This window comes from Dromiciops gliroides, chromosome 1 (assembly GCF_019393635.1).
Source record: "Dromiciops gliroides isolate mDroGli1 chromosome 1, mDroGli1.pri, whole genome shotgun sequence".
NCBI classification, from domain to species: Eukaryota; Metazoa; Chordata; class Mammalia; order Microbiotheria; family Microbiotheriidae; genus Dromiciops; species Dromiciops gliroides.
The window spans coordinates 345,526,185-345,552,423 of NC_057861.1; the positions used below are offsets into that span (position 1 = coordinate 345,526,185).

The window sequence follows — 26,239 nt, forward strand, 5'->3', positions numbered from 1 at the left end:
TAAGAGAAGCAGTATGGTCTGATGGGTAGAACCAGGGGAATAGGAATCTAGATGCACTCTAATTCTACCACAACTTGGCTATGTGGCCATGGAGTCATTACTTAATCTGGTCTCACTAAATTTTCCCATCTGTAAAATTGGTAAAGCTCTTTGAGATCCTTAGTCCAGACATGCAGGTGCAGTTTAAATTATATTATAACCCTGGAGCCAGAGCTTCTTAGTATGTAAACTGTGCTCCCAGGGCTAACCCGTGTTAATTTTTCAGCCACTTAGGACACAGTTTACTAAATTATGTTTCTAGCAACTTGAATTATATGTAGTTAACCTAAGTCACATTGTACCTTGGGGGATGGCAGCTGCCAATCGACCAGACAGGGTCAGCATTGCTAGGTTTCCATGATACAATGGAAATAGCACTGGATTTGGAGCCTGAGGTCCTGAGTTTAAATCCTGACTCTGCAATTTACTACTCGCATGACCTTGGGCAAATTACCTTAATCTCTCATTGTCTCAGTTTCCTCATCTGTAAAGTGAGACAATAGATTAAATAATCTTAAACGTCACTTGCAACTATAAATCTGTGATGCTACAGCTGCTTGATGGTCTTCAATTACCTTACCCATATCACAAAAATTGGAGCAGCTTACCTCTAAGATCCCTTCAGTTTCCAAATCTAGAAGCCTTTTCATTGTTTTATCATGTCTATATCCTGTCTGTCCAAATCTTTTCTGTGTGGCCAATCTCTGAGACTACTAATAGGGCAATAAGAGCCTTGGAAAAATGACAGTGTATTAAAATTATTAAATTTTTGTAAATAACCTTACTGTAGCTGTACATAACCTTAGCAAATGAATCTCATGTGGTTCCAATAGCTCATTTGACAAAAAGAAAGAAAGAGAGAGAGAGAAAGAGAGAAAGGAAGGAAGGAAGGAAGGAAGGAAGGAAGGAAGGAAGGAAGGAAGGAAGGAAGGAAGGAAGGAAGGAAGGAAGGAAGAAACTCAAGCCTAGTCAGATGAAATGACTTATCCAAAGTCATGGTTCCAAAGACAGAACTAGACTTAGGTCTCCTGACTCCTGGCCTATAATTTCTCCTACTCCTTCCCTAGTCACAGTGCTATATTCCATAGCCACACATAGCTTTCAGAGAGAATCTCCTCTATGTCAGGAGTACTGACATAGAGGACTCCAGGCCTGAGTCCTAGTTGGTTCCATCATGCCAGAGACAAAGATTGTAAAAAACATACTCTGATTATTTTTCAAAGCTAAATCATTTCCCCCTCTTTTATAAGTAGCTGTTCTAGTAATTTAACAGTTATCACTTTTTTTAAAAGTGTGTATAATACTCGGCACTGAAGAAATATCTAGATTGCTTAATTTTCTCCCAGAGAAGAGTATCTATTTTGAAATAATGTAATTTATTTTAAGTTCAAATTCCAAACTCTCCTGATTGGCCCTAAATATGGCACACTGAAAACACTATTTCAAACTTCATGTTTTTATATTGGTTTTAAATAGCTGAGAAAATAGTTGCCAAGTCTTTTCAATTCCATCTCCTTGACATCTCTCCCATCCTTCCCCTTCTCTCTATTTATACCACAAGGAACATAATCCAGGTCCTCATCACCACTAAGCTGCCCCTTGCAATAGCCTCTTAATTGATCTCCCTGTATCCAGTTTCCCTCACAGCTGCCAAAATGATATTCCTAAAGTACAGATCTCAGCTCCTACAGTGCCGATCCCAGGATATCCCTCCTTTGCATAATAAAATTCAGTGGCTCCCATTGCTCTCAGTTAAATTAGAAAATTATTTAAAGTCCTTTACATTCTGACTCCATACTATGTTTTTGAGACTGATTATTATATTATTGGACAAGTCACTTAACCCTGTTTGCCTCAGTTTCCTCATCTGTCAAATAAGGTGGACAAAAACATGGCAAAGCACTCCAATATCTTTGCAAGAAAACCTCAAATGAGGTAATGAAGAGTTGGGCATGACTGAAAAAAAAACTGAACAAAATAATTACATTATTACTTACAAATTAATAATTACATTATTACTCCCTTTCAAGAATCCTACACTCTAAGAACACAGGCCTATTTGCTTTTAACTGGACAAGGCATTCTAAGGCTTGTTCCTCTCTTTCCTCAGGCTGTCCTCCTTGCCTAAAATGCTTTCCCTATGCACTTCCACATCTTGAAATGTGTGTGCTCGCTTCAAGATTCAATTTAAGCATCCCCTCTTTGTTTCTGATTCCCTCAGTTATTAATGCCTACCCCTGCTTATTGGAAATTTTACACATAAACATATATACCCACATGCACGCACATGCATACACACATGAATAAATACTGAACATATGTTTTCAATTAGTATTTTTTGCCACCTACTTTGCTCCAGATATTCTGTTAGGTCCTGGAGACAACATATAAAAGTAGGACAATCCTTGCCCTCAAGGAACTTGCATTCAACCACAAGGCAGCAAATTGTGCACAGGAGAGTTTGTGGACTTGGGATATTTTCTGGTACAAAATAGGTTCCATGTAAATGCCTATGGATTGTTTTTTTTTAACAAGATGAAAATGAAGTAAATAATCCCCTATTTCCTGCCTTGTTCCTTAATAGTGTTTCTCAACTTTCTTATTCATCAAGTTTCCCAGAATATTAGTTTTGGAACTGGAAAAGACTTTAGGGATATGCTCCAACCCTGTCATTTTACAGATGAGGAGAGCAACTCAGAGATAAGCTGAATTTCCTAAGATCCCAAGGCTTAGTAACAGGCAGTTCCATGATTCAGATGAGTTATTTTACTCCAAAATCCAAAGCTACCTTTTGGTTTGGGGGGAGGAGAAAGAAAGAAACAGAAATTTTTGTTCATCTATTTTTTTTTCTTTTCTTCATTGATGTTAATGTTAAATATACTCACTCGAGTCATACTATCTGGGTGTTGTACTAATATCATGATGATAGAAACTGAGACATAAAATACCTTCATATAGGTCAAAGAAAGAAGACATTAACTTATTCCCTTTTTATCACATTATACCAGGGCCAGCTTCATACCACTGACCTAAATCTGAAACCTTTCCATATCCCATGACACATTGTTTATGCCATATGGTAACCCTGGGCTTGGTTAATTATTTTTAATAGAACTTCAGAGAGTGGGTGGAGGTCAAAATGACTAAACCCACATCACTATTAGCAGTGTATAGGAATTCTACAGAAATCTGCCATTTTCAGTGTCACATTATCTTATTTAGACCCTTAAACCTACTTGTTAAAATTTTAATAAGATGGAGGCAAAACTGAAATAGGCAGTTTGTTTTTTCCAGAACACTTTAATTACCTCTTTTAGGATGATCTTCTCTACTTGAAACATTCCGTCCTTCCTCTTTTATTGCTGTTCTCTGAGGTTCTTCAGAGAGTGGTCAGCTGGATGGTCCAGTGGATTAAAAAGGCTATGCTCACAGTCAGGAAGAACTGAGTTCAAATCCTGTTTTAAATATTTGCTTAACCTTGCAAGTCACTTGACCTCTTTCAGACTCATTTTCTTCATCTATGAAAAGAGGAGTTTGGAGTCAGTGGTCTCTAAGATCCTTTCAAATTCTGAGCATAAGATTCCATGAGTCATACTCAGCCCAGAGAGCACCTGTTCTCCTGACTTTTCTCTCTCCCTACTGTTCTTCTTCCTAATCAAAGAGAAATCTATCTTGTGTCATATTTCTTCAGTACATTAAGTTAGGGAGAATATGACAAACTAATTGGAGCTAAGACATTAATAGTGAATAATAACCTTCCAGAAATATGAATAGTTTTCAGTGCCTAATTTGAAATCCTTCATAATCTCTAGGAGATCCAATTTGCATGGAGATTGGCATTTGTACGAAAAGCTTTCTGTCCTCTGTAGACTTTAAAAAGTTAAAGGAAATAGAAGAGAGAAGTGGGAATACTTGGGGGGAGGGAAAGGTACCAGTATAGGTGATGTCACCAAAATGCCATATTGGTTTTGGGGGGATAGAGCAAATGATTGACAGAAAATTCTTCCCCCCTCCCCTTCCCTCCTCATCCACCAAGATTGAACCTTAGTTTGTCATTCATGCTCATCTGGATCCCTCCACATGCAAAATAATAAGATAAGATTTTCTCTGGCAGTTCTCCCAGCTATCAGGGTCCTCACCTGGTCTTCCTGGGTTGAGGCAAGCCTGAGACCACTTGATTGTCTTGCCTGTGCTCAGACATGACAACAATAATCTCCACAGTTCATGATGAACAAATCCTCCTTCCTGCCCACCACCCCCACTTAGGCTGTACCCACTTATTTCTGTTCTTTGGAGATGTCACCACCAAAAAGCCACCAAGACTAGGCAGGCTTTGTCTATCCACAAAAATATCAGTTGACCTAGTTACTGACAAAAATTACATGGATTTTACTTTGAAAGAAAAGAAACCGGGGCAGCTAGGTGGCGCAGTGGATAAGGCACCAGCCTTGGATTCAGGAGGACCTGAGTTCAAACCCAAACTCAGACACTTACTAGCTGTGTGACTCTGGGCAAGTCGCTTAACCCCCATTGCCCTGGGAAAAAAAAAGAAACCAAGATATGAGGTTATAATGTAGAAAGACCACTCTGCTGAGCAGCTGTAGCCCCAGAGACAACTTGCAGGTAAGTATGGCTGATTCTAGATACTACATAGCAGCATTTTAAACCAAATGTGCCTCCCAGAATGATCTTGATCACTCATCAGACTGAAGTTGCTTCCAGAGGAGGTGACAAGGGTAAAAGACCCAATGGCAGCTTCAATTAAGAGACTGTAGGGGCAGCTAGATGGCGCAGTGGATAGGGCACTGGCCCAGAAGTTGAGAGGACCTGAGTTCAAATCTCACCTCAGGGGGCAGCTAGGTGGCGCAGTGGATAGAGCTCCAGCCCTGAATTCAGGAGTACCTGAGTTCAAATCTGGCCTCAGACACTTAACACCTACTAGCTGTGTGACCCTGGGCAAGTCGCTTAACCCCAATTGTCTCACTAAAAAAAAAAAAAAAAAAGAGACTGTACAAGAAACTTCATAAGTAAAATTCTTCTTCCACCTCATTTGAGTTGTTCTTGTGCTCATTTACTCTAAATGCATAGTTTTTTGTTCTATCTGTATCATTTATGTATAGTTCTCCAAGACATTCAAGGGAGGCCGTGACTTACCTTTGTTAAGGTGGCGTCATTCCAATCGTTACACCTTTGATTATACAACACGATCACGGCCTAGCTAGTGTTGGATTGCATCAGATTAATGTAAAATGTTATTTGTTTTTAAGTGAGTGGCATTTTTTTCTCTTTAATAGCTTTGGTATGGTCCATGATGGAGAAGGAAACATGTGCAAAAAGTCTGAGGGTAACATCATGTCCCCAACGTTGGCAGGACACAACGGAGTCTTTTCCTGGTCAGCTTGCAGTCGCCAGTATCTCTACAAATTTTTAAGGTAAGTAACTCCAGAAGGGAGTTTGATTCAAAATCTGCTAAACTCCTTAAGTATGTAAAATGCTGGGCAAAAGAAAAGGCACAAAATTCAGAAAAGACATTGTCATTTCTCTCATGCAGATTACAGCCAAACAGGGGAAATAGCACAACTATAAAAATAGCCGATGTTTAAAAGAACACATTATTACTGCTAAAATGAGTTGCAAGCAAGTACTATGTATGTTCTAAGACAGGAAGGCCATTCTCAGCTGGAAGGCATTAGAGAGGAAATGGAAGGGGAAAGGAATAAGCTTTTATTTAAATGCCAGGCACTGTGCTAAGTGCTTTGTAAATATTATCTCATTTGATCTTCAGTACAACCATGGGAGGTAGGTGGTTGTTATTATCCCCGATTTACAGTTGAAGAAACTGAGACAGAGTCACAAAAGTGACTTGCTCAGAGTCACACAACTAGTGACTGTCTGTAGTCAAATTTGAAATCCCATCTTCCTGAGTCCAGACCCAGAACTCTATTCACTGCACTTACCTAGCTTACTCCAGAGACAAAGGGACAGTTGAGATTGATTCTAAATGAAGGAGAGCTAGTGGGAGAAGGGTGTGGAAAGCAGGGGAAGGCTCACACTGTAGTTTTGCTCATGCTCTTGCTCTCTCAGTCCAGATGTCTATACTGGCTCATTCAAAATATGTAAAACTATGCATTTCAGATTCAGAGAAATCTATTGAAGTTGCGTATTAACAAGAATTATCCTAAGATGACATATTTGTCAATTACATTTAAGAAGGAATTACTTTATCAAGTTGGCATGACTGACCAGCTTTGTTCAAAGGATATGTCTCAGTCTGTGTTGTCACCAAAAACATACAATGAATGCTTTTTCATGATTTCAAATGCTTTCACTTTTCATTCTTAAGTGCTGAAAATTTTGTTCATTTCCTTGCCTGATGTTGTTTGGAAATCTAAAACTTCTTATAGAAATCTGAATTGATGAAATGAAGAATCTAATAGATGAAAGGGGCTAGAATCATATGGAGTTATTTTTTGTTTAAAAAATGTTTCAAAATCAATAGAGAGTTAAAACTGAAGAGGTCTTATATTATCTGGTCCAATCCTTTTATTTTTATTTTTAATTTTTTTTAGTGGGGCAATTGGGGTTAAGTGACTTGCCCAGGGTCACACAGCTAGTAAGTGTTAAGTGTCTGAGGCCGGATTTGAACCCAGGCACTCCTGACTCCAGGGCCGGTGCTCTATCCACTGCGCCATCTAGCTGCCCCCAATCCTTTTATTTTAATGTTATTGACAAGCAGTATTACATAACAGGAAGAACACTGGATTTGGATTCTGAGGAGCTGGGTTCAAATCTTCATTCTACTACTTAGACCTTCTATGACCCAATCACTTTACTTTTCTGGTACCCATTTTCATTATCTTTAAAATGAAGGGATCAGACTAAATAATTAAGGTCCTAGTCAACCTATGATAGCATTATGCTCAAGCAGAGGCAAGTAACATCTTTAAGATAATAATGATAATTATAGCTAACATTTATGTAACACCGACTATGTGCCAGGCAGAAGGTTAAACATTTGATCTTTTCAACAACCCTGGAATATAGGTGCCTTTATCATCCCCATTTTACAAATGAGGAAACTAAGGCAAACAAAGATTAAGTGACTTGTTCTGGGTCACACAGCTAATAAGTATTTGAGGCTTGATTTGAGCTCAGGTTTTCCTGACTCCAGGCCTGACACTCTATTCACTGAGCCACCTACCTGCCAACTAGTCAGTGGCACTGATTGGCATAAAGGACCAAGACAAAGCTTAAACAGTTATTATACCTAGTTAATGACAATTATTCCAGAATTTTTTTCTTCAGTACCAGGTCAAATGATTTTTTAAAAAAGAGAAAGAACATTCTCATTTGTGTTTAAGTAAAGCTTTTGTCTCTTTGGAAAACTAGTCTGTCATATATGAAGTTATTATCATTACCTACTTAAAAAAAGAGATTCTTGAAATAAAAGCCGTCACCCTCCATATAATAATCACTGATAGATTTAGTTCCTTGCATATTGAAGCTAAAAATCAAAGGTGGTGGGAGGGGGTTGAAGCAGGGAACCCATTTTTTCCTGAGGTACAAGAGCAGAGAGAAAGACAATGTTGCCTAATGATTAGAGAACTATCTTTGGAGACACAGAAGGACACAGGTTCCAGTATTGGCCCTGACATATATTAACTATAGAATCATGGTAGCAAATAGTGCCATTATTCTATACAGGCCCCTAGGCAGTTCTAAAACTCTAAGTTATAAATGAGTGGCTGATCTACTTTGGTGAAGGGAATTTCCACACTGAATATTCCACAAATCTAGGAAACCATACCTGCCACCCATTCCCCCCCCCCCAAAAAAAAAACAGAAAAGAATACTATGTATTTTGACATTCTACTCTGTATCAGGAACCAATCTGAATTTACCACCACCACTCCACCAAAGTAGTTCTAGTAATAATGGGAAGAAAGGGGAGGTGGGAGAAAACTTGTCAGCTTTTTGTCTAACATAGTTGTATAGTTCTATGGACAATAAAGATATTCTATGGTGTCATGAGGGATGATAGAGACCATTTTGTCCAACTCCTTCACTTTACTGATAAAGAAATTGAGGCCCAAAGAGATAATTTGACTTGTTTGCTTAAGATTCCCCAGGTAATAAATGGCAGATTCATGTTTTAAAGCTGGATCTCAGGTCTGAATCCAGAACCCCTGTCCACTACCCAGACACTGGCTCTGAAACTTCTCTATGACAGGCTAGTGCAACACCTTTATCTTTTTATTTCTGACATTCCCCCTGACCATGTGAGTCTAAAAAGGGCTTAGTGATTAAATGGCAGGATTGTGGAAGTGTTGCTAAGTCAGATCTAAGGCTATGAGGTAGATCACAGAAAATATCAAGAAGATCAAGGCACTTGTGAAGAAACAATAACACTTGGGAAAATTATGATGTGTATTATAATTTAATAATAATAATAGAATTATATAGAATTTATTAATTACAAAGTGCTTTGCATATCTTATTTCATCCTCACCTCAGCTCTATGAGGTAAATACTATTATATTATCTTCATTTTCCAGTTGAAGAAACTGAGGCTGAGAGAAGTTGGGACTTACAGACCAAATGTATGAGATATAACTTAAAACTGGGTCTTTCTACCTCCAAGTCTAGTGCTCTAATATTTGACACTGCCTGTATGTGTGTAGTACCCATACATGTTGCATAGTATAATAAAGATATCCTATGATAACATCTTATAAGATTATTGTTGTTGTTCTCAAGTCATTCCTGACTCTCCATGACTCCATTTGGAATTTTCTTGGCAAAGATACTGGAGTAGTTTGTCATTTGATTCTCCAGCTCATTTTATAGCTGAGGAAACTGAGGCAAACAGTTTTAAGTGACTTATCTCAGGTCATACAACTAATAAGTATCTAAGCCTGAATTTGAACTCAGGTCCTTCTGACCCCAAGGCTAGCAAACTCTAAACACTGAGCCATCTTGCTGTCCTTGTAGGATTATAGAATTAATCAAATGTATACATTTTTGTAATGCACATGTATATCTATGTATATATATATAATACAAAAGCATATATGTATATATAAATATACACACAAAGATAAACACATACACACATTGGGCGGTTAAAAATTTGTTCTTTGTTGGATGTCCTCATGATTTCCAGAGCTTCATCTCTCCCTCATTCGATATGTGATCTAATGATAGCTCTTTAGGTAGCCCCTTGTTGCTATGTCCTCACGAAATTATGACTTATAGATCCATTTTATTTATTTTTATTGTATTTGTTTATTTATTTTTTGTGGGGCAATGAGGGTTAAGTGACTTGCCTAGGGTCACACAGCTAGTAAGTGTAAAGTGTCTGAGGTTGAATTTGAACTCAGGTCCTCCTGAATCAAGGGCCAGTGCTCTATCCACTGCAGTGCCTAGCTGCCCCATGTAGATCCATTTTAGCTGTTTAAAAGTCATCATGCCTTTTTGCCCTTAGGAAAAGGTTTAATTTCCAAGTGGATTAAGGATACAAACAACTTTGTTGGTCTTTTTCTTTTAGTTTTATCCCTCTCATGAAAAACTGCCAATTTCTTTTAGTAATGTAGAAATAAGATATTTGTTTACCATCCTTTTCTTTTCCAATGTACAAATACCAGAGGGAAATTGAGGGAAAGACACTTCTCCTAAATAAGTTCATTCTGAACCTTTTTGAAAAGTTCACATGGCTGGCGTCATTATTCCAAGAAAAGTAGGTGAAAGAATCTTTTTCTTCTATTCATTAGATTTATGTTTGTAAATGTTAATAAAATGAGAAAAAAGGGTTAAATACATCAAAACAAAACAAAACAGAACATTGTGACTTGACCAGATGAGGAAAGATGAGAGGCGAGGCATTATGAAAAATTATCTATAACATAACAAGATCTATAATTATCTATATTAATTATCATGTTAGCCATAGGATCTTGAGACCATAGAATTAGGCATGGAAGGAAGATTAAAGAACTTTGAGTCCACTACATCTCACTGCCAATTTTCAAATTAATGAATACCAGAGAAATGAAATGATTTATCCAAGGTCACACAACTTTTAGGTATTGGAGACAGGATTCGATCCAAGGTCCACTTGACTCCAAGTCTAATACCCTATCCTTTTCTTAAAAACAAACTAGAGTAATGGTTTGTCTTCATTGGTTCTCTTTCCTTCAAACACCATGAACATCTTCTAGTATCTATTCTAAGCCTGATACCTAAGTATCAGGTAGCAGTAACTTTTGATGCAGTGTGCTGGGGTGGAGTGTAGTTTTTGACCTGGAGACATGAGAGATGCAAGGTCAAATACTGACCCTGTCAGATGGTGATGTGATTTTTAGCAAGACATTTAATTTATTTGTGCCTCACCTTCCTTCTGAGTAAAAGGGAGATAATGAATTTCTCAGTGCCTGCTTCTTAAGAGTCTTCCCAAGAGAGTGAGAAATAGAATTTGAACCGCAGTCCCCAGACTTCAAAGCCAGGACTTTCTCCACCATGCTGCTCCTTCTGGAAATAGTGTTAAGTTTAAAGAAGGAAGAAAAGCAATATTTAATAACATTTCAATAAAATAACATTTTCATTCTATTATCTTTTTTCCTGCATCCAATTTCCTTAGATCCCTTTGTCCAGATTTCTCCTTTGCCCCAATTAGCCTTCCTTTTATTAATTTCTTGAGAGCAGATTGCTTTGTTTTTCTTTTTTTGTTTATTTTTATGGGGCAATAAGGGTTAAGTGACTTGCCCAGGGTCACACAGCTAGTAAGTGTCAAGTGTCTGAGACCAGATTTGAACTCAAGGTCCTCCTGAATCCACAATCTAGCTGCCCCCTAAAATAACATTTTCAATAAAATTTGGTATTCATGCCCCTTTTGTTAGAGTTAAAACTGATTTGCCCAGGGTCACACAGCTAGTAATTTTCTGAGGTCACATTTCAACTTAGATCTTCCCAACTTCAGATCAGTGCTCTATCCACTGTACCACCTAGCTGCCCCCTTAACAAGATGCCCTACACCAATGAAAACACAAATCAGGGAAAACAAAAACAACTGATTGGTTGAAAACTCATTCTAGAATCATTGAAGCTAAGTGGCACAATGGACAGAGCATTGTCCCAGAATTTTGGAGGACCTGAGTTTAAATTTGACCTCAGACACTTACTAGCTATGTGACCCAAGGCAAGTCACTTAACTCTAGTTGCCTTAAACATCCAGCGCCATCTCCAATTTTCTTGATAATATATATTGCCACTAGACCCAAATGGCTCCAGAGGAAAAAGTGAGGCTCGTAACTTTGCACAGCCCTTCCTCACTTAAGTCCAGTTCATTGCAAGTCATTACATCTATCATGATCCTCTTCAAGAATGAAGGACAAACAATAATAAGTCCTCCACTAACACCACATTTTTCCCTCCACAATAAGGAGAAAAAATGAAAGTTCTCTATTTACCCCAAGCTTCTAATTGTAGGCTCTCTTCAATTCAATTCAGTTAATTGAACATTTAATAAATATGCAAGATCCTTTTCAAGAGAATGAAAATATTTGTGATACTTCTATTTTCTTATTTTAAAGAGAAATGGAAGCTTCTTTTGGAGGGATAATGTAATAAAAATATTTAGCTTTAATATAAAATCTGAAACAATATAATGAAAGAGATAGTCACCAAAGATGGTTGGGGAAACATCCTCCTCTCAAATGCTTCTGCACAATTAAGTAGTAAATCAGATTTTGAAGATGTTGAAGGGGGGAAGTAGCCTTTAATTTGATGAAATGCTCATTGGGACCAATTCTATTTCTTTTTTTGTGTGTGTGTACATTGACTGTTGGCCATGATCCACAATTCAGCTCAGTTCTTTGTTACCATGAGATAAAGGGCGTTTTCTTGGTTCACCTCTTGTTACACTCAGAGCACCTAGGAGATTGACTTTGCTTACTAAGTCTTCCTGCAGTAATTCTGGAATGCAATTTTACTTTGGAGGATTTGGCTAATTCCCCCTAGAACATACACTAATAATTAGATCTAAAACTTAAATTAATTAAGATTTCACAGAATCAACAAGTTGATTTTGGAAGTAAATCTCAGACAAACATCAAGCAAAAAAACTCTCAGCATCTAATTTAATCAGCAGGGCTTTTGCTTTATTTGAAATGACCCATTACAAGTTAGATACTTTTTCCTGAGCCTGAATTAGTCATACTCTTGGTGACTCCATAAATCTGAGTCTGTATTCTGTCACATGTGTGTGTGGACTTCCTGAATCATTTGTACTCACCAGCAATTAGATGGGTATTTGGCCCCATGCCCATCTCTGAGTAAGTAGTAAAAGGAAAACTTTTCAAAGATGAATCTACTATTCTTAATAGAAGATTAGGATTTAGACAGTGCAAAAAAGAAGAGAGTAAATGAATGCTCTCTCTTGAAATGTAAAAGCAAGATTTGTGCCATGGTCATACTAATATCCAGATAATTTGGACAGGTTTTTTTTTAGTGTTAGCCCTAAGCCCATCATCCTGTTGACATATCATGTCCTTAAAATATTTTCTAATAATAGACACAAACCTCATCACAATTAGTCATGTCTGTACCAGTGGCCTATAGTTTCAGAAAAACTTAGCTCAATAATTTAAAAGTAGTAAGGCACATCATAGTTTCATCCTCAAGTCACTTCTTACATGTGATTATTTTATTTTCAACTTTTTACTTTCAATGAAAACATGCAGAACTCAAATGTAATTCTATTAATCCAACAGAATACTTGGGCTTCCTCCTTGTGCTCTATTCTAATATTTCCTTGGGGTATTGAGTTGACCTTGGGATCTTAAGGCCCTACTGCTGGAATGTAACTTCTGGCCAGTCCTATTAACTTGAGAAACTTTGATTATGGACCAGTGATGTATGTAATCCAAAAAGTGACCCAAGTGGATGTTGACAGACTCATCATAAGGCTGGCTACCAAAGGATGAATTTTAAGAAATCTTTTAAAAGTCTTTTAAGAAATCAGAGAGGAGTTGTGATTTGCACAAATAGAGAGGGTACACCTACTGATTCAATCCCAGGTTGTTGAAGTATTCCATTGAGAATCAGTCATAGTCCCTTGCATGCACTGAGGAAATATTAGAATAGAGCACAAGGAGGAAGCCCAAGTATTCTGTTGGATGTTGATTCTGTGAAATCTTAATTAATTTAAGTTTTAGATTTAATTACTAGTATCTCAACTTTCTAAAATTTCTTTTGCACAGTGTTCTATTGTAGTCTCCCTCCATTTTACCCTCTTTCTGGGATTAATGTTACTTCGAGAGAGTCTTATACAATCTCTCTCCTACCCTGCACCTACTGAGTTGCTTAGCATAGTGCTTTGGACAGAGATGGAACTCACTGGATATTTGTTCAGTGAGTGAATGAGAAGAAATGCTGAATTTCTTCAAAACTTAACACCTTAGTGCTAGAAAGAAACTTAGAAGTGACCTAGTCCCTCCCCCTCATTTTCCAGATGAGCTAACTACATTGACCATGGTGATGTCTTGCTGTCTTGATTCCTTGCCATCTTAAATAAGTGCTCAGAATTTCTTGGCCAGCATAAGGACTACATGTTCCACTCCACCCCCTTTCCCCAATGTCCCGGATTTATACCTTATAAAACTCATTGGCTAAAAAAGGTGATAATCTGTTTGTATTTGTTTGTTTTTCTTGGGGAGGAAAAGGTGAAGGAAACTCAGCAGTAGCTTTGACTAGATTGAATCTATGTTTTTATTTGCAATTCTGGTCAGGAATTGGCTCAGACCGAGAATATTGCTGGCGGAAATTTTTACACAATTCAGTAAGGGACTAATGGAAGTTGTAAAGTATTGTCCAGGTGGCACCAGCCCTCCAACAATCATTGTGAGGAAACTTCCAAGTAGGCAGGCTGTGTTTTGACAGCCGCAACATCCACTTCCACAGGCATATCCTTTGATTGTTCCTGGCAAAAGTATCCTCTTTCTTTCAAGCATGAATCTCTGGTTCAGAAGAGCTATCTGTGGTAGGAGCTTCTCACAGTAGACAGCTGGTTGCAATTACTTGAGTTCACCTTTCCCCACAATATAGTCAGGACTAAATTGCTCTTTGGAAGGGGTGACATGCGTTATTGATAATTTCAGAAACTGTGGATGGTATATATAGAGCTACAGTTAGAAAAAATGTAATTATTAGGCCTCAAGAGGAGAATAGTTTCCACTACCCTATGCAAAGTATCATTATTCTATTTTATGAGAACAAAAGCAAAACAATGTGTGTATCCTCTGCTAACTCCCTCTGGTCAACACATATGGCCCCATTCCCTCTCTGTGTTTTAGCACTGCTCAAGCCATATGCCTTGCTGATCAGCCTAAGCCTGTGAATGAATACAAGTATCCTGAAAAGCTGCCAGGAGAGTTGTATGACGCCAACACACAATGCAAGTGGCAATTTGGAGAGAAGGCCAAGCTTTGCATGCTGGACTTCAAAAAGGCAAGAGATTGTTTTGGAATGCTTGATTATATGTCATTTATATTATAGGGGAAAATGGTTTAAGTTTAATTTGCAAGAATTCTTTACTCTGTATGATTGATCCTATTTCAAAAGAATTAAAATAAACAGCCATTTATTTATTACCTGCCTTATACCAGGCCATTTGATAAGTGCTGGGGTAACATATTAAAAATGCAAACAATCTCTTCCCTCAAGGATCTTTCATTCTACTGGATGGAAATAATATTTATATACACAGAGGCAATGTAGTGTAGTGGATAGAGCTCTGGACCTGGCATCAAAAAGCCCTGCAATTGAATTCTGCCTCAGTTGTGTGTGATTCTAGACAAGCATTTGATCTAGCCCTTTAACTCCAAACCCAACATTTGTTCTCCTGCACCTGCTGTCATTCTAGTATTATTAATTGAATAATACATTTAAAGTGCTTCACACTTTGCACTTTTTTACACATACAAAAATGTACAAACTAAATGCCAATTAAAACGGGGAGGAAACAGAAAGGGGACAAGCATTTATTGTCTACTATGTGCCTGACTCTGTGCTAGTTGCTTTACAAATATCTAATTTGATAATGAGGAAAGAAGAAGCATTAAAACTAAGGGAATTGGGGCAGCTAGGTGGCACAGTGGATAGAGCACCGGCCCTGGATTCAGGAGGACCTGAGTTCAAATCTGGCCCCAGATACTTGAAACTTACTAGCTGTGTGACCCTGGGCAAGTCACTTAACTCCAGCTGCCTCACCAAAAAATCAAAGCAAAACAAAAAAACTAAGGGAATCAAGAAAGACCTAGTGGCTCAACATGGTGGGTCTTGGGCCTTGAATGGAGCTAAAGAAGGAAGAACAATATTATGATACAATGTACAGTAGTGAGGGAAACTTTTCGGCAGGAAATAGGCCACATAGAAAAAAGTGTTTGACTCTAAAAGGCTGAGACAGCCTTCATCTCAGAACATTTCTTCCTGCTGTATAAACTAGCATTTGCTCTTCATCAAAAAAATCTTCTGATGGACAGTGAGTCAAGTCACAAAATGGATTCTATTGACTGCTGAATGAAACTAGTAGAGGATGGTCATAAACCTAAATACATGATTTGCAAGGGGAAGTGGAGGAGGAGGAGGGAATGGCAGTACAAAAAAAGGTGAATGCCTTTTAAATATGCAAGTACAATGAAGCCTGAACAGCTAACAGAGAATAATATATTCAAAGAGATACGTAGACACGAAGTGCTAAATAGGACCATGGGAAGATGTGCCCACAAACAATCCCACACATAAGAAACTATGTTAATAATGATAATTAGTGATGTACCATTATCAATTTGCTAAAAAAATTTAAAACCCTGATAGAGCATCCTGATGAAGTATAATTTTATTTTTTCATACTTGATTAATATACATAGAGAATAGGGACCAGACTTGTGATTTCACTGGTATAGGGAATTCTCAGGTGAGAAAATTCCCTCTGGAAATATAGGTTGGCATTACATCTCTAACTTAAGATACTTGGAGAATTGCTAAAGCAATAAGAACTTAAGTGACTTATCCATGTTAGCATAAGTTTAAGAGAGAAGATTTGAACCCAGTTCTTCCTGGTTCTGAGGCCAGCTCTCTATCCACTATGCCACAGTATTTTTGTATATATTTATGTATGCGTGTATATGTGTGTCTGTGTGCATGTACGCACCCACTTGTAAATTTTTCTCTCTACTCCTCTCCCCAGGAAGAACTACTCTTGACTATAGTTTATGGGAAATAAAGCTTATGGTACATTTACTCCCAAGTCTGAAACTTGATCTCCAAAATTTACCTACTGAAACTATTTTTTTATTCATCTTAACCCTTTGATAAATTTGATTGAGTAAACGTTTAAGTGCCTATTGTAGTACAAGTCACTGTGAATACAATGATAAAAATGAAAATAAGTCTCTGCCTTCAGAGAACTTGCATTCAACCGGAGATACCAAGTTTAGCTAAGCTTTATCTTTATGTAAATCTACTTTTAGGGATAAGCAGTTATCCCTTGAATCATGGGGCAAAAGAGGTAAAGAATTATGAGGCAAAAAAAGTTTTGTGACACAGTGATTCAGGATGCCCCTTAATTGATTGCCTTGGATTTAGCAACTTGCAGTTAAGGACATTTATTAAGGAAGAAATTTCTCAGCTGCCAAGAATCTTCTAAATATGCTACTATGGGAATAGAATTTGCCAGGTTTCTTCTATAATTAAATTTTTGGCCACTGCAAATACTTGAGAATACTTCTCTACTACTTTGTTCTGTCAACTCTGCTTGGTAGCCTGACCCTAAAGATTAGGATGCAAAGTGCCAGAGTTCTTTTGATATTTGATGCCCTTAGTTACCTGGGCATGGTTGCTATCCACTAGTGTGCCCTCTGAAGCCTTTACCTTCTAGCTACATAGTTTCTGACTCATGATTTCATGTGTCTTTCATCCAAAGTATCTACAATAAAAGACTCTAATGTTATTTTAATAAAAAGTTAAAGCTATATCATTCCTGGGAGAAAATGTTTGGGGATCTGAGCTCAAGTCAAATCTCATTTCCATTCTTAATATCAATAGCTAGTTTTCATTCATTTTTTACAATTTTAAAATAAATTTATTATTAACTTTTAGAAAGTTGAAGTGGGTTAAATCTAGTTGGTTCCAACTTTCTAGTGGTCCAGGACATATGAGGAAAGGTCAAAAGGGGGCAGTGGGCTTATCCACAAGCCTTGGTGAAAGGATAGGGTAAAGAAAGGTATGGCAGCTAAGTGATACAGTACATATAGCACTGGGGTTTTAATCAGGAAGACTCTTCATGAGTTCAAATCTGACCTCACACACCTGTGTGATCCTGGGCAAGTCACTTAACCCTGTTTGCCTCAGTTTCCTCATCATTAAAATTAGCTGAAGAAGGAAATAAAAAATCATTACAGTTTCTTTGCCAAGAAAACACCAAAAGGGGACATGAAGTGTCTGTTATGACCAAAACAACTGAGCACAAAGAAAGGTATATATTTTTTTCCTATGCCCCCTGATGATGGAGCAGGATGGAGTTAAATGGGGATAGATTAAAATTAGGCATGCAGAAATATTTTCCAATTTTATCAGGTTTCAAGAAAGATAAATAGATATCACCAACAGTGGCATGGGAATCTCCTCTTGGAATTTTTTTTTTGTTGTTAATGGAAAAAAATAATCTCTCTAGACATTGGATAATAAATGCTTTACAGTTGTTGTTTAGAGGAGGGGTTACTGCTTTCACAAAGTCCCTTCTAATTTTATGGTTTTTGATACAGTAATGATATGGGATGCCCCTTAGTCAATTGCCTTATATAATAGAATTAAGAATTCCAGGGGAATGGAAAGTTCCATGGTATGGGAGTTAAGGCATTTAGCTCATAAGCGTGGAATCATAACATCATAGCTCTTACTTTTTTGAGCTAGAAGTCTAGGTCACATATATCAGTAGTGAGTGCATTCACCTTAATAATTTGAATTATTGTTTTATGTTCTCCCTTCTGTTAGAATGAAGGCCATGATGTTAACAAAGAAGCAGCACAGCTTAAAGGATAGAAAACCAACCTCAGAGTTAGAAGTGCCTAAGTTCAAGTCCCTCCTCACACTTACAAGTCTGATATATATATATATATATATCATATAGTATTTTTATTTATTTTGTTAAATATTTCTCAGTTACATTTTAATCTGATTCTGGCCACAGTGGACAGTGAACTGAACAGCATGCACATGAGTGTTGTATTTGACTCCTCTGCCCTATACCAATAAAATCATAGCTGAAGTCCAAAAATAAAAGCTTAACATGCCCCATCTCCATACCTTTATTAATTTTGTGAATATTCACAGAAGTTGATAATCACTTATAATTTTTTTTTAAAAAAGAACAAGTTCTAAGTCAGGTGTGTCCATAACATAGATATTAGAGTTGGCTAGGTGGCACCATAGTGCATAGAGTGCTAGGCCTATAGTTAGGAAGACCTGAGTTCAAATGTTATCATAGACACTAGCCTCATTAAACCTGTATTTGTCTTAATATATTCATCATTAAAATGGTGATAATAATAGCACCTACATCCCAAGGTAATTGTGAAGATCAAATGACATAATAATTTTAAAGATGCTTAGCGCAGTGTTTGGCACATATTAGGAGCTCTATAAATATTAGCTACTTCTTGTTATTGCTATTGCTGCTACTATTGCCGCTGCTGCTGCTACTACTACTACTACTGTCCTAGATACTATATTGAGGCTTCCTATTGTTCAATATGCTGCTTTAGTTTTTCCTGTATTGTCTTTTGAATAGATTGCCATCATTCATCTCTTTAGATGCCCTCAAATGCTCAGGGATATACCTATTAATGTCTGGCTTCTCTCACTGTTCCCAAATGATCTGCAATTTATCTTCAAAGGCAGAATTCCACCTTCACTCTCTTTTACACATTCAACTTCCTGTATCAGCAACATGTGTCATCAGCGTCCTAAACTTACCTATAAAGGGAACATATGAGTGTATTTCTATCCAGACAGTTCTTCTAGCAAGACGCTTCCCATTTTCTATCACTAGACTATAAGTCCCACACATTCAAACCCCATCAAGAGAACTCTTTATCCCTCCGTGCTATATCAGGCTGTAGTTATCTCTGGTGGGAAACTGAGCTCTCTGTCTGTTCATTGAAGGATAAGAAGAGTGCAGGCTGCTGTTTTGATTCCAGCAGGTCTATGTCGAAATTCCTTGTGTCATTAATTTGTCACTGTTGGTAGGGCTAAGAATTCTGTCTTCCAACACAAAGTGTTAGTTATCATAAGGAGGGGACTCCCTGGAAGGCAGAAAAACTGAGGTTGGTCACAGCAAGATCAGTAACAGTAATACTCTTAACATTTTAGCTGTTGTTAACGGAGGGAGGAGAGGATATTTTTGGCACCACATAAAACATGATAGTGAAAAGTGAGCTAGCTTCTTTTCACTCTAATACTGCTCAGATATCCTTGTGGAGTCTCTTAAAATAAGGAAGCTTGCTTTCCCATTGATTTGAGTCATAGATGGTTACAAATAGCTCCAGCATTATGAGAATTGGGTGCCAATGTTAAGAGTTTATCTTAACAGTGCTTACACATTGAAAAATACTATTTTATAGATGAAGTATATACAGGTAGCGATTATATGAGGAACTTATTCAGAAACAAAAACCCCAAACCCTTAACCATTATTTTAAGGAAGACAAAACTCAAGAAGTAATAGCAGAAAGATAGAATAAAAGAAATTGTTTTTTTTTAAGAAATTGCTCAATAGTGTGACTTTGGGAATTCTATAATAGAAAGGAAGTTTTGACATTAGGGAGATGTAAATAGTACCTTAAAAGACATCATTGAAAAGTGTTTCAAGCCAAAATATTTTAATATGACTCTTCTGAAGAATCTGTTCCCTTCTATATCATGTTTTCAGTCATTTCAGTCTTGTCCAACTCTTTGTGACCCCATTTGCAGTTTTCTTGGCAGATACTGGAATGATTTGCCATTTCCTTCTCTAGTCCATTTTAGAGATAAGGAAATTGAGGCAAAGAGAGTTAAGTCACTTGCACAGAGTCACAAAGATAGTAAGTGTTTGAGTTCAGGATTTGGACTCAGGTTCCTGACTATTCACTTTGCTACCTAGGTACCTTTCTATATCATAGCAAAGTATAAAGGAAAGAGGGCTCTAATGGAGGAGTGTTTAACATAGCTCATTGAAATGGTGGAAAATTTTTCAGCAAGTACTTTGCATATGTTCACATGGGGAATTTGAGCTTGATTTTGCAATAATTATTCTTATAAAAACAATACATTTCTTATGATATCTCCTTTGGCTGTCATGTTAACTCAATAAATCAGACACAATCTCCCCCACTTGACATGGAAGGAAAAATAAGGTTTTGGACGTCTTTATTTACATGTGAAATCACAAGTCTAGAAAGTAGCAGAGCTGGGAGCAGTTGGACTGTTTTGCTAGCAGTCTTCTGACCTTTCATTTTCCCTCTGTAGGATATATGTAAAGCACTGTGGTGCCATCGAATTGGAAGAAAATGTGAGACAAAATTTATGCCAGCTGCAGAAGGCACTATTTGTGGTCATGACATGGTAAGAGTAATTCATTGCCAAATAGCATTGAGTCATGAGGTATATGATTTTGCTCTGCTTTCCTTCCTTCTCAAAAAATACATTGGGGGCAGCTAGGTGGCGCAGTGGATAGAGCACCCGCCCTGGAGTCAGGAGTACCTGAGTTCAAATCCGGCCTCAGACACTTAACACTTACCAGCTGCGTGACCCTGGGCAAGTCACTTAACCCCAATTGCCTCACTAAAAAAAAAAACACAAACAAAAACAAAACATTGGGTTGTGGATAGCTTTCATCTTTTCTTTTTTTTTTCCATTACATATACTGTCAGCCTCTTTGTCAACCCCACCCCCACTCCTACCACAAACACCCAGAGGTAGTGTGAAAATCTATTCCACATAGGATCATGGATTCAGAACTGGAGGAGATCTAAGAAGCCATCCAGTCCAAACCCATGAGTTTACAGACAAGGAAACTAAGGCATTGGAAATTAGGTCTTCCTGACTCCAAGTTCAACACTCTAACCATTAACCCTTAAGGGATCTTGCTATCTATCACCCACTAATATTCTACTTCCATATCCATGAACTCTAAAATTCCTCTGATAACATCATTTTATCTTTCTCTCTACTTTTCAACACCTAATACTGTTCTTTGTTTGGTAATAGTGATCCCCACTCCCTCAGTTCTTTCCCAAGCCATCTCCCCTGCAATTACTGTTTGCCCTTTTCTTCCCTATTCCTAGCCTTTGGTAATTAAATTCAAGTCTGCATAATCCTCTATACCAAAATCTCTTGTCCTTTTGCTAATCATTTTTTGCCAAACCTCAATGTTGGATTATATACACCATCTACCACCTTCTCTCCTATTCCCATGCTACTGAACAGAGGTGAAGAAAAACACAAAATCATGTTGACTGGGTCTACTATAAATTTATATTACATAATCTCAATTCTGCTTTCATTGCAGCAAGGTAATCCTTTTATCTCCCTGATCAGTTCACTCTCTCTTTCACCACAGCAGCTATTCCAAACCTTTTCATCCCTTATCAAGTCTCCCATGCTATCTATCTCCTACCCACCTCTCCCCCCTCAAGTGAGCACTTTGCCTCATATTTCCCTTAAAAAATGTGGGTCATTTGCTATCTACTCCATTTTCTTCTCTGTACTTCATCTCATATAACTTAGACATCCCCCATTATCTCAACTTTCACTCTTTTCTTACATAAAGAGATGACCCTTGTCCTTTTCAATAACAATGTTTCCTCCAACATGTACCCATCTCCATTTTTCAGCAGATGTCTCATTCTCACTCTAGCTCTTAAACCTACAAATATGCGCATATTTCCACCTATTCCTGTTAGCTAGCATTCGACATTTCTTTTCTCAACTAAACTTGAGAAAGCCATCTACAATCAGGGTATCAGTTCTTCTTCTTTATGTCTAAGTCTTCTGCTGGCTTCTTTCATGTCTAAGTCTAAGCTGGCTGCTGTACTCCTCATTTGACTGAAGCCAGTCCCTCCAAAGTCCCCATTGATCTATTAATTGTCAAATCCAATGGCCTTTTCTCATTCTACATCATTCTTAACTTCCCTTTAGCCTTTGATACTCTGAATGTCCCTGGATGTGTTCTTCTAGATGTGCTTTCCTCTTCAGGGTTTTATGGTTGTTCTGTCTTGGGTATCCTCTTATCTGTCTAATCACTCTTTCTTGATCTCCTTTGTTGGTTTCATACCCATTAACAATGCGTTTCATGGACCCTTTTCTCTCCATACTCTTTTCCACTCTGAACTCATCAGTTCCCTTGAATTCAATTTTCATCTCTATGCACATGTTTCACAAATCTATATATCCAGTCCTAATATGTCTCCTAACCTACAATCTTGCATGACTAACCAGTTTTTGGACATCTTGAACTAGATGTCCCATAAACATCTGAACCACAACACATCCAAAGTGGATCTAATTATCTTTTCCCCATAACCCTTCTCTCTTCCAAGCTTCCTTTTATTGTCAATGATACATCTGGCCTCCCAGTTACTCAGGATCATGATGCAGGTATCATCTTCATCTTCTCCATATTCACTCCACATATCTAATCTGTTTGCCAAGTGTTGTTCATTTCTACCTTCACAACATTTCTTATTTATATTCCATACTCTCCACTTATCTAGTCATCACCCTGGTGCAAGGTCTCATCATCTCACATCTAGACTATTGCATTAACCTCCCTGTTCCAATGAATCTTTTGCTTAGCTGCCAAAGTGATTATCCTGAATTTTAGGTCTGACCATGTGACAGAGCCACCCTCAGTATATGCTAGTGGTTCCCTATTACCTCCGTAATCAACCATTAAATGCTTGCTCATTATTTAAAGACTTTTTCAAACTTTTCTCCATCCTATCTTTTAGTCTTCTTATACTTTACTTCCCTTGACATATTCTATGGTCTAGTGACACTGATCAATTCAATATACCTATCATAAGGGATTTTATCTCCTGACTCTGTGCCCACTCTTCATGTCTATAATACTACCCCATACTTCCTTGGATTCCCTCAAGATTCAATTCAAATCATGCCTTCTATACAAAGCCTTTTCCAGTCTTTCCCATTGACAGTACCTTCCCTCCAAGGTTATCTTCCATCTACTTTGCATATATTTGTATGTACTTTTGCATATATCTCTTATATATGTATCTGTGTGTACATGCATATTTTATATACATATATACATAAATTAGATTTATGTATATATAATATATATGTGCATACATACATACATACAGATGGTTATATGCATGTTGTCTCTCCCATTAGAAGACTGAACTCTTTGAAGGCAGGGATGATGCTTTTGCCTTTCTTTGTATCCTCAGTGCTTACCACAGTGGCTGGACCAGGATAAAGGTTTATTAAATGCTTGTTTACTGACTGATCTTAATTATCTTAAGATAAGATTTCCCATTTATCATTTCAAAATAATAGAGTTTACAACCAATGTGAATTGAGTACATTTCTACTGAATATTGGTCAGGCAGCCTATGATAATTTGGGGGGAGGGGCAATGAGGGTTAAGTGACTTGCCCAGGGTCACACAACTAGTAAGTGTCAAGTGTCTGAACTCAGGTCCTCCTGAATCCAGGGGTAGTGCTTTTATCCACTGTGCCACCTAGCTGCTCCCCACAATGATAATTTTACTTTGTACATTTAAAAAGAAAAAGGAGATGTTAAAGCACTGACTTGGCCATGAAAGGATAGCAGCATTAAGTAGTGCCTTCATCTCTAGAACATGAAGAGTTTATCTTGGACACACAAAGCCAATCTTGCCAATTTACTGCACATAGATGTATAGGAAGCATAAAGCAAAAGAACTTATGGGGTAGCTAGGTGATTCAATGGATAAAGCACTGGCCTGGGATTCAGGAGGACCTGAGTTCAAATCCCACTTCATACACTTGACACTTAGTAGCTGTGTGACTCTGGGCAAATCACTTAATCCTCATTGCCCTGGAAAACAAACAAACAAACAAAAGAACTTATGAGAAAAAACATGAGAGAGCTAGATTATAAAATTAATTCTATATGATGTGCATACTAAGTAGAAAAATTATAGAATATTACTCTTGCCATTAGGTCCTAAAACTGAACTTTGACAACAAAGCAAGAATACACTCTGTCCTCTCCTACTCCCCTCATATTTTTTTCTTTGATCTAAAAATAAATTTCCATTTCAAAACATGAGACTATCCATGAAGATTGCCCAACCCAAAACACTGAAATAAAACTAGTTGCCCTTTGTTGAGCTTCTTTGGTTATATTTTTTGAATTATGTTAACTTCAAAATTGAAAAACTGAGCAGTTGATCTATTATATTCAAGCCCCAAAGCATGTAAGTATCATATCCTGTGCATATTTCAAGGTGACTGAAGACAGATATATGAACATCAAAGCTGATATGTGCTTTTAGGTTTCGTGATTACAATAGCGATTGACAGGCAGAAAAGAAGAGAAGCATTCTTGTCCAAGAATAATATGTGAAAGCAATTAATCTCAAGTGGATTAATTTTAGTGTAAATCAATTGTCATTTGTTTTATGTTTGTTGATACCTTTAACTCAACAGATCATAGGACTATATATGTTAGTACAATTCCTTCTTGTGAAGTGGGTAGCCATTAATTGATTAAATCCATAATCAAAACAATAAATTGAATACTTATCACTTATGGTTTCTTTAGAATATCAATGCTATATGTCTGATACTTGGAAAATTCTAATTAGAATAGGAAAGTGAATAGCTTGCTTTGATTTTAGCTGGATAGGATTCCTTGCCCCTAGTAGATGGCCAGGTTTTATTTTTCGAAGTGAGATTTTGCAGAAAGGTGAGTACTTCTTGGGTGGCTCATAGGCATTATGCATCTAAGGCATGTAGTTGGAGTGCTTTGCTTTTCTGTTGTTTTTCCTTCTATAGGTAACTTTACTACTCAAACCATCTGCCTACAGTTAAAGTGTAATTATAATAGAGATCCCAAAGGTAACACAGATGCTCAGTTGAAATTGGATTGACCTTTGGGGCACAGAGTAAGCCCAATTTCTTGATATTATAGAAACTTTTAATTCCAGGGGGTAATGCACATTCTGAAATGCATCTCAGTCCTTAATTTTCTCTGCAGCATCTGTACACTTCAAATCATTTGGTTTAAATTTATACTTAAGCAATTGGGGGAAATATATATTTCAAGAATAAAGTGCTGCTGGGTAAATTTGGGAGAGTGGAGCAAGGATCTTTTAATAAGTCAGTGTATCATAAAAATATGTGCAATGTCATATAAATAAATGTTGAGGATTTGTTTAAAATTTAAAATACAGTTTTTAGAACTGAAATATTGTACTTATCCTCATGTTCATTCACTCAAGAAATATTTTCAAAGTGCCTACTATGTACATAACGTGATGGTAGATGCCGTGGGTAAATGCTTTGGGTACCATTGTTGATATTGTAATATAATTATTTAGTGCTTCAAATGATCTCTTTTCGTCTCGAGTTGATAAAAGTCCTACTCTATTTATCAGTCATGGAGGTGGCTCCAGGTGCTTAAAGGTTGTGCCAGGAAAGAACAAGCTCAAGAAGACTCTACCAAGCCCAAAAGACTTTTTAAAAATCTCATTGACAGACTGAGTCTGTTGCTGACTACAGAGAACCTCATCATATGTGGGTTGGTCACTGGATGATTAATTCTTTGGCCATGGCACCTTATAAAGTGGTATTAAAGTAACAAATGATATTATAAGGAAATAGGTCAGTGCCTATATAGCAATTTAGATAATATGTGCTATAAAAATTTAGAAGTGAGGGGCAGCTAGGTGGCACAGTGGATAGAGCACCAGCCCTGGAGTCAGGAGGACCTGAGTTCAAATGCGGCCTCAGACCCCTTGACACTTACTAGCTGTGTGACCCTGGGCAAGTCACTTACCCCAATTGCCTCACCAAAAAAAAAATTAGAAGTGAAGGCATTCACTGTAGGACAAAGTGGTGAGCAAAGACTTTACAAAAGAAAATAGATGGGTAGAATT

At 37.4% G+C, this 26,239-nt stretch overlaps 1 protein-coding gene across 1 annotated transcript in view; it reads left to right on the plus strand.

The window, feature by feature from the left end:
- Nucleotides 1-26,239, plus strand: part of ADAMTS16 (ADAM metallopeptidase with thrombospondin type 1 motif 16) — a 240,267-nt gene that overhangs the window by 100,893 nt on the left and 113,135 nt on the right. The window contains exons 9-11 of the mRNA XM_043976059.1: nt 5,334-5,471; nt 14,388-14,541; nt 20,599-20,694. Of these exons, the coding sequence (XP_043831994.1) occupies nt 5,334-5,471; nt 14,388-14,541; nt 20,599-20,694 (388 nt within the window). The remainder of the gene's footprint in view (nt 1-5,333; nt 5,472-14,387; nt 14,542-20,598; nt 20,695-26,239) is intronic.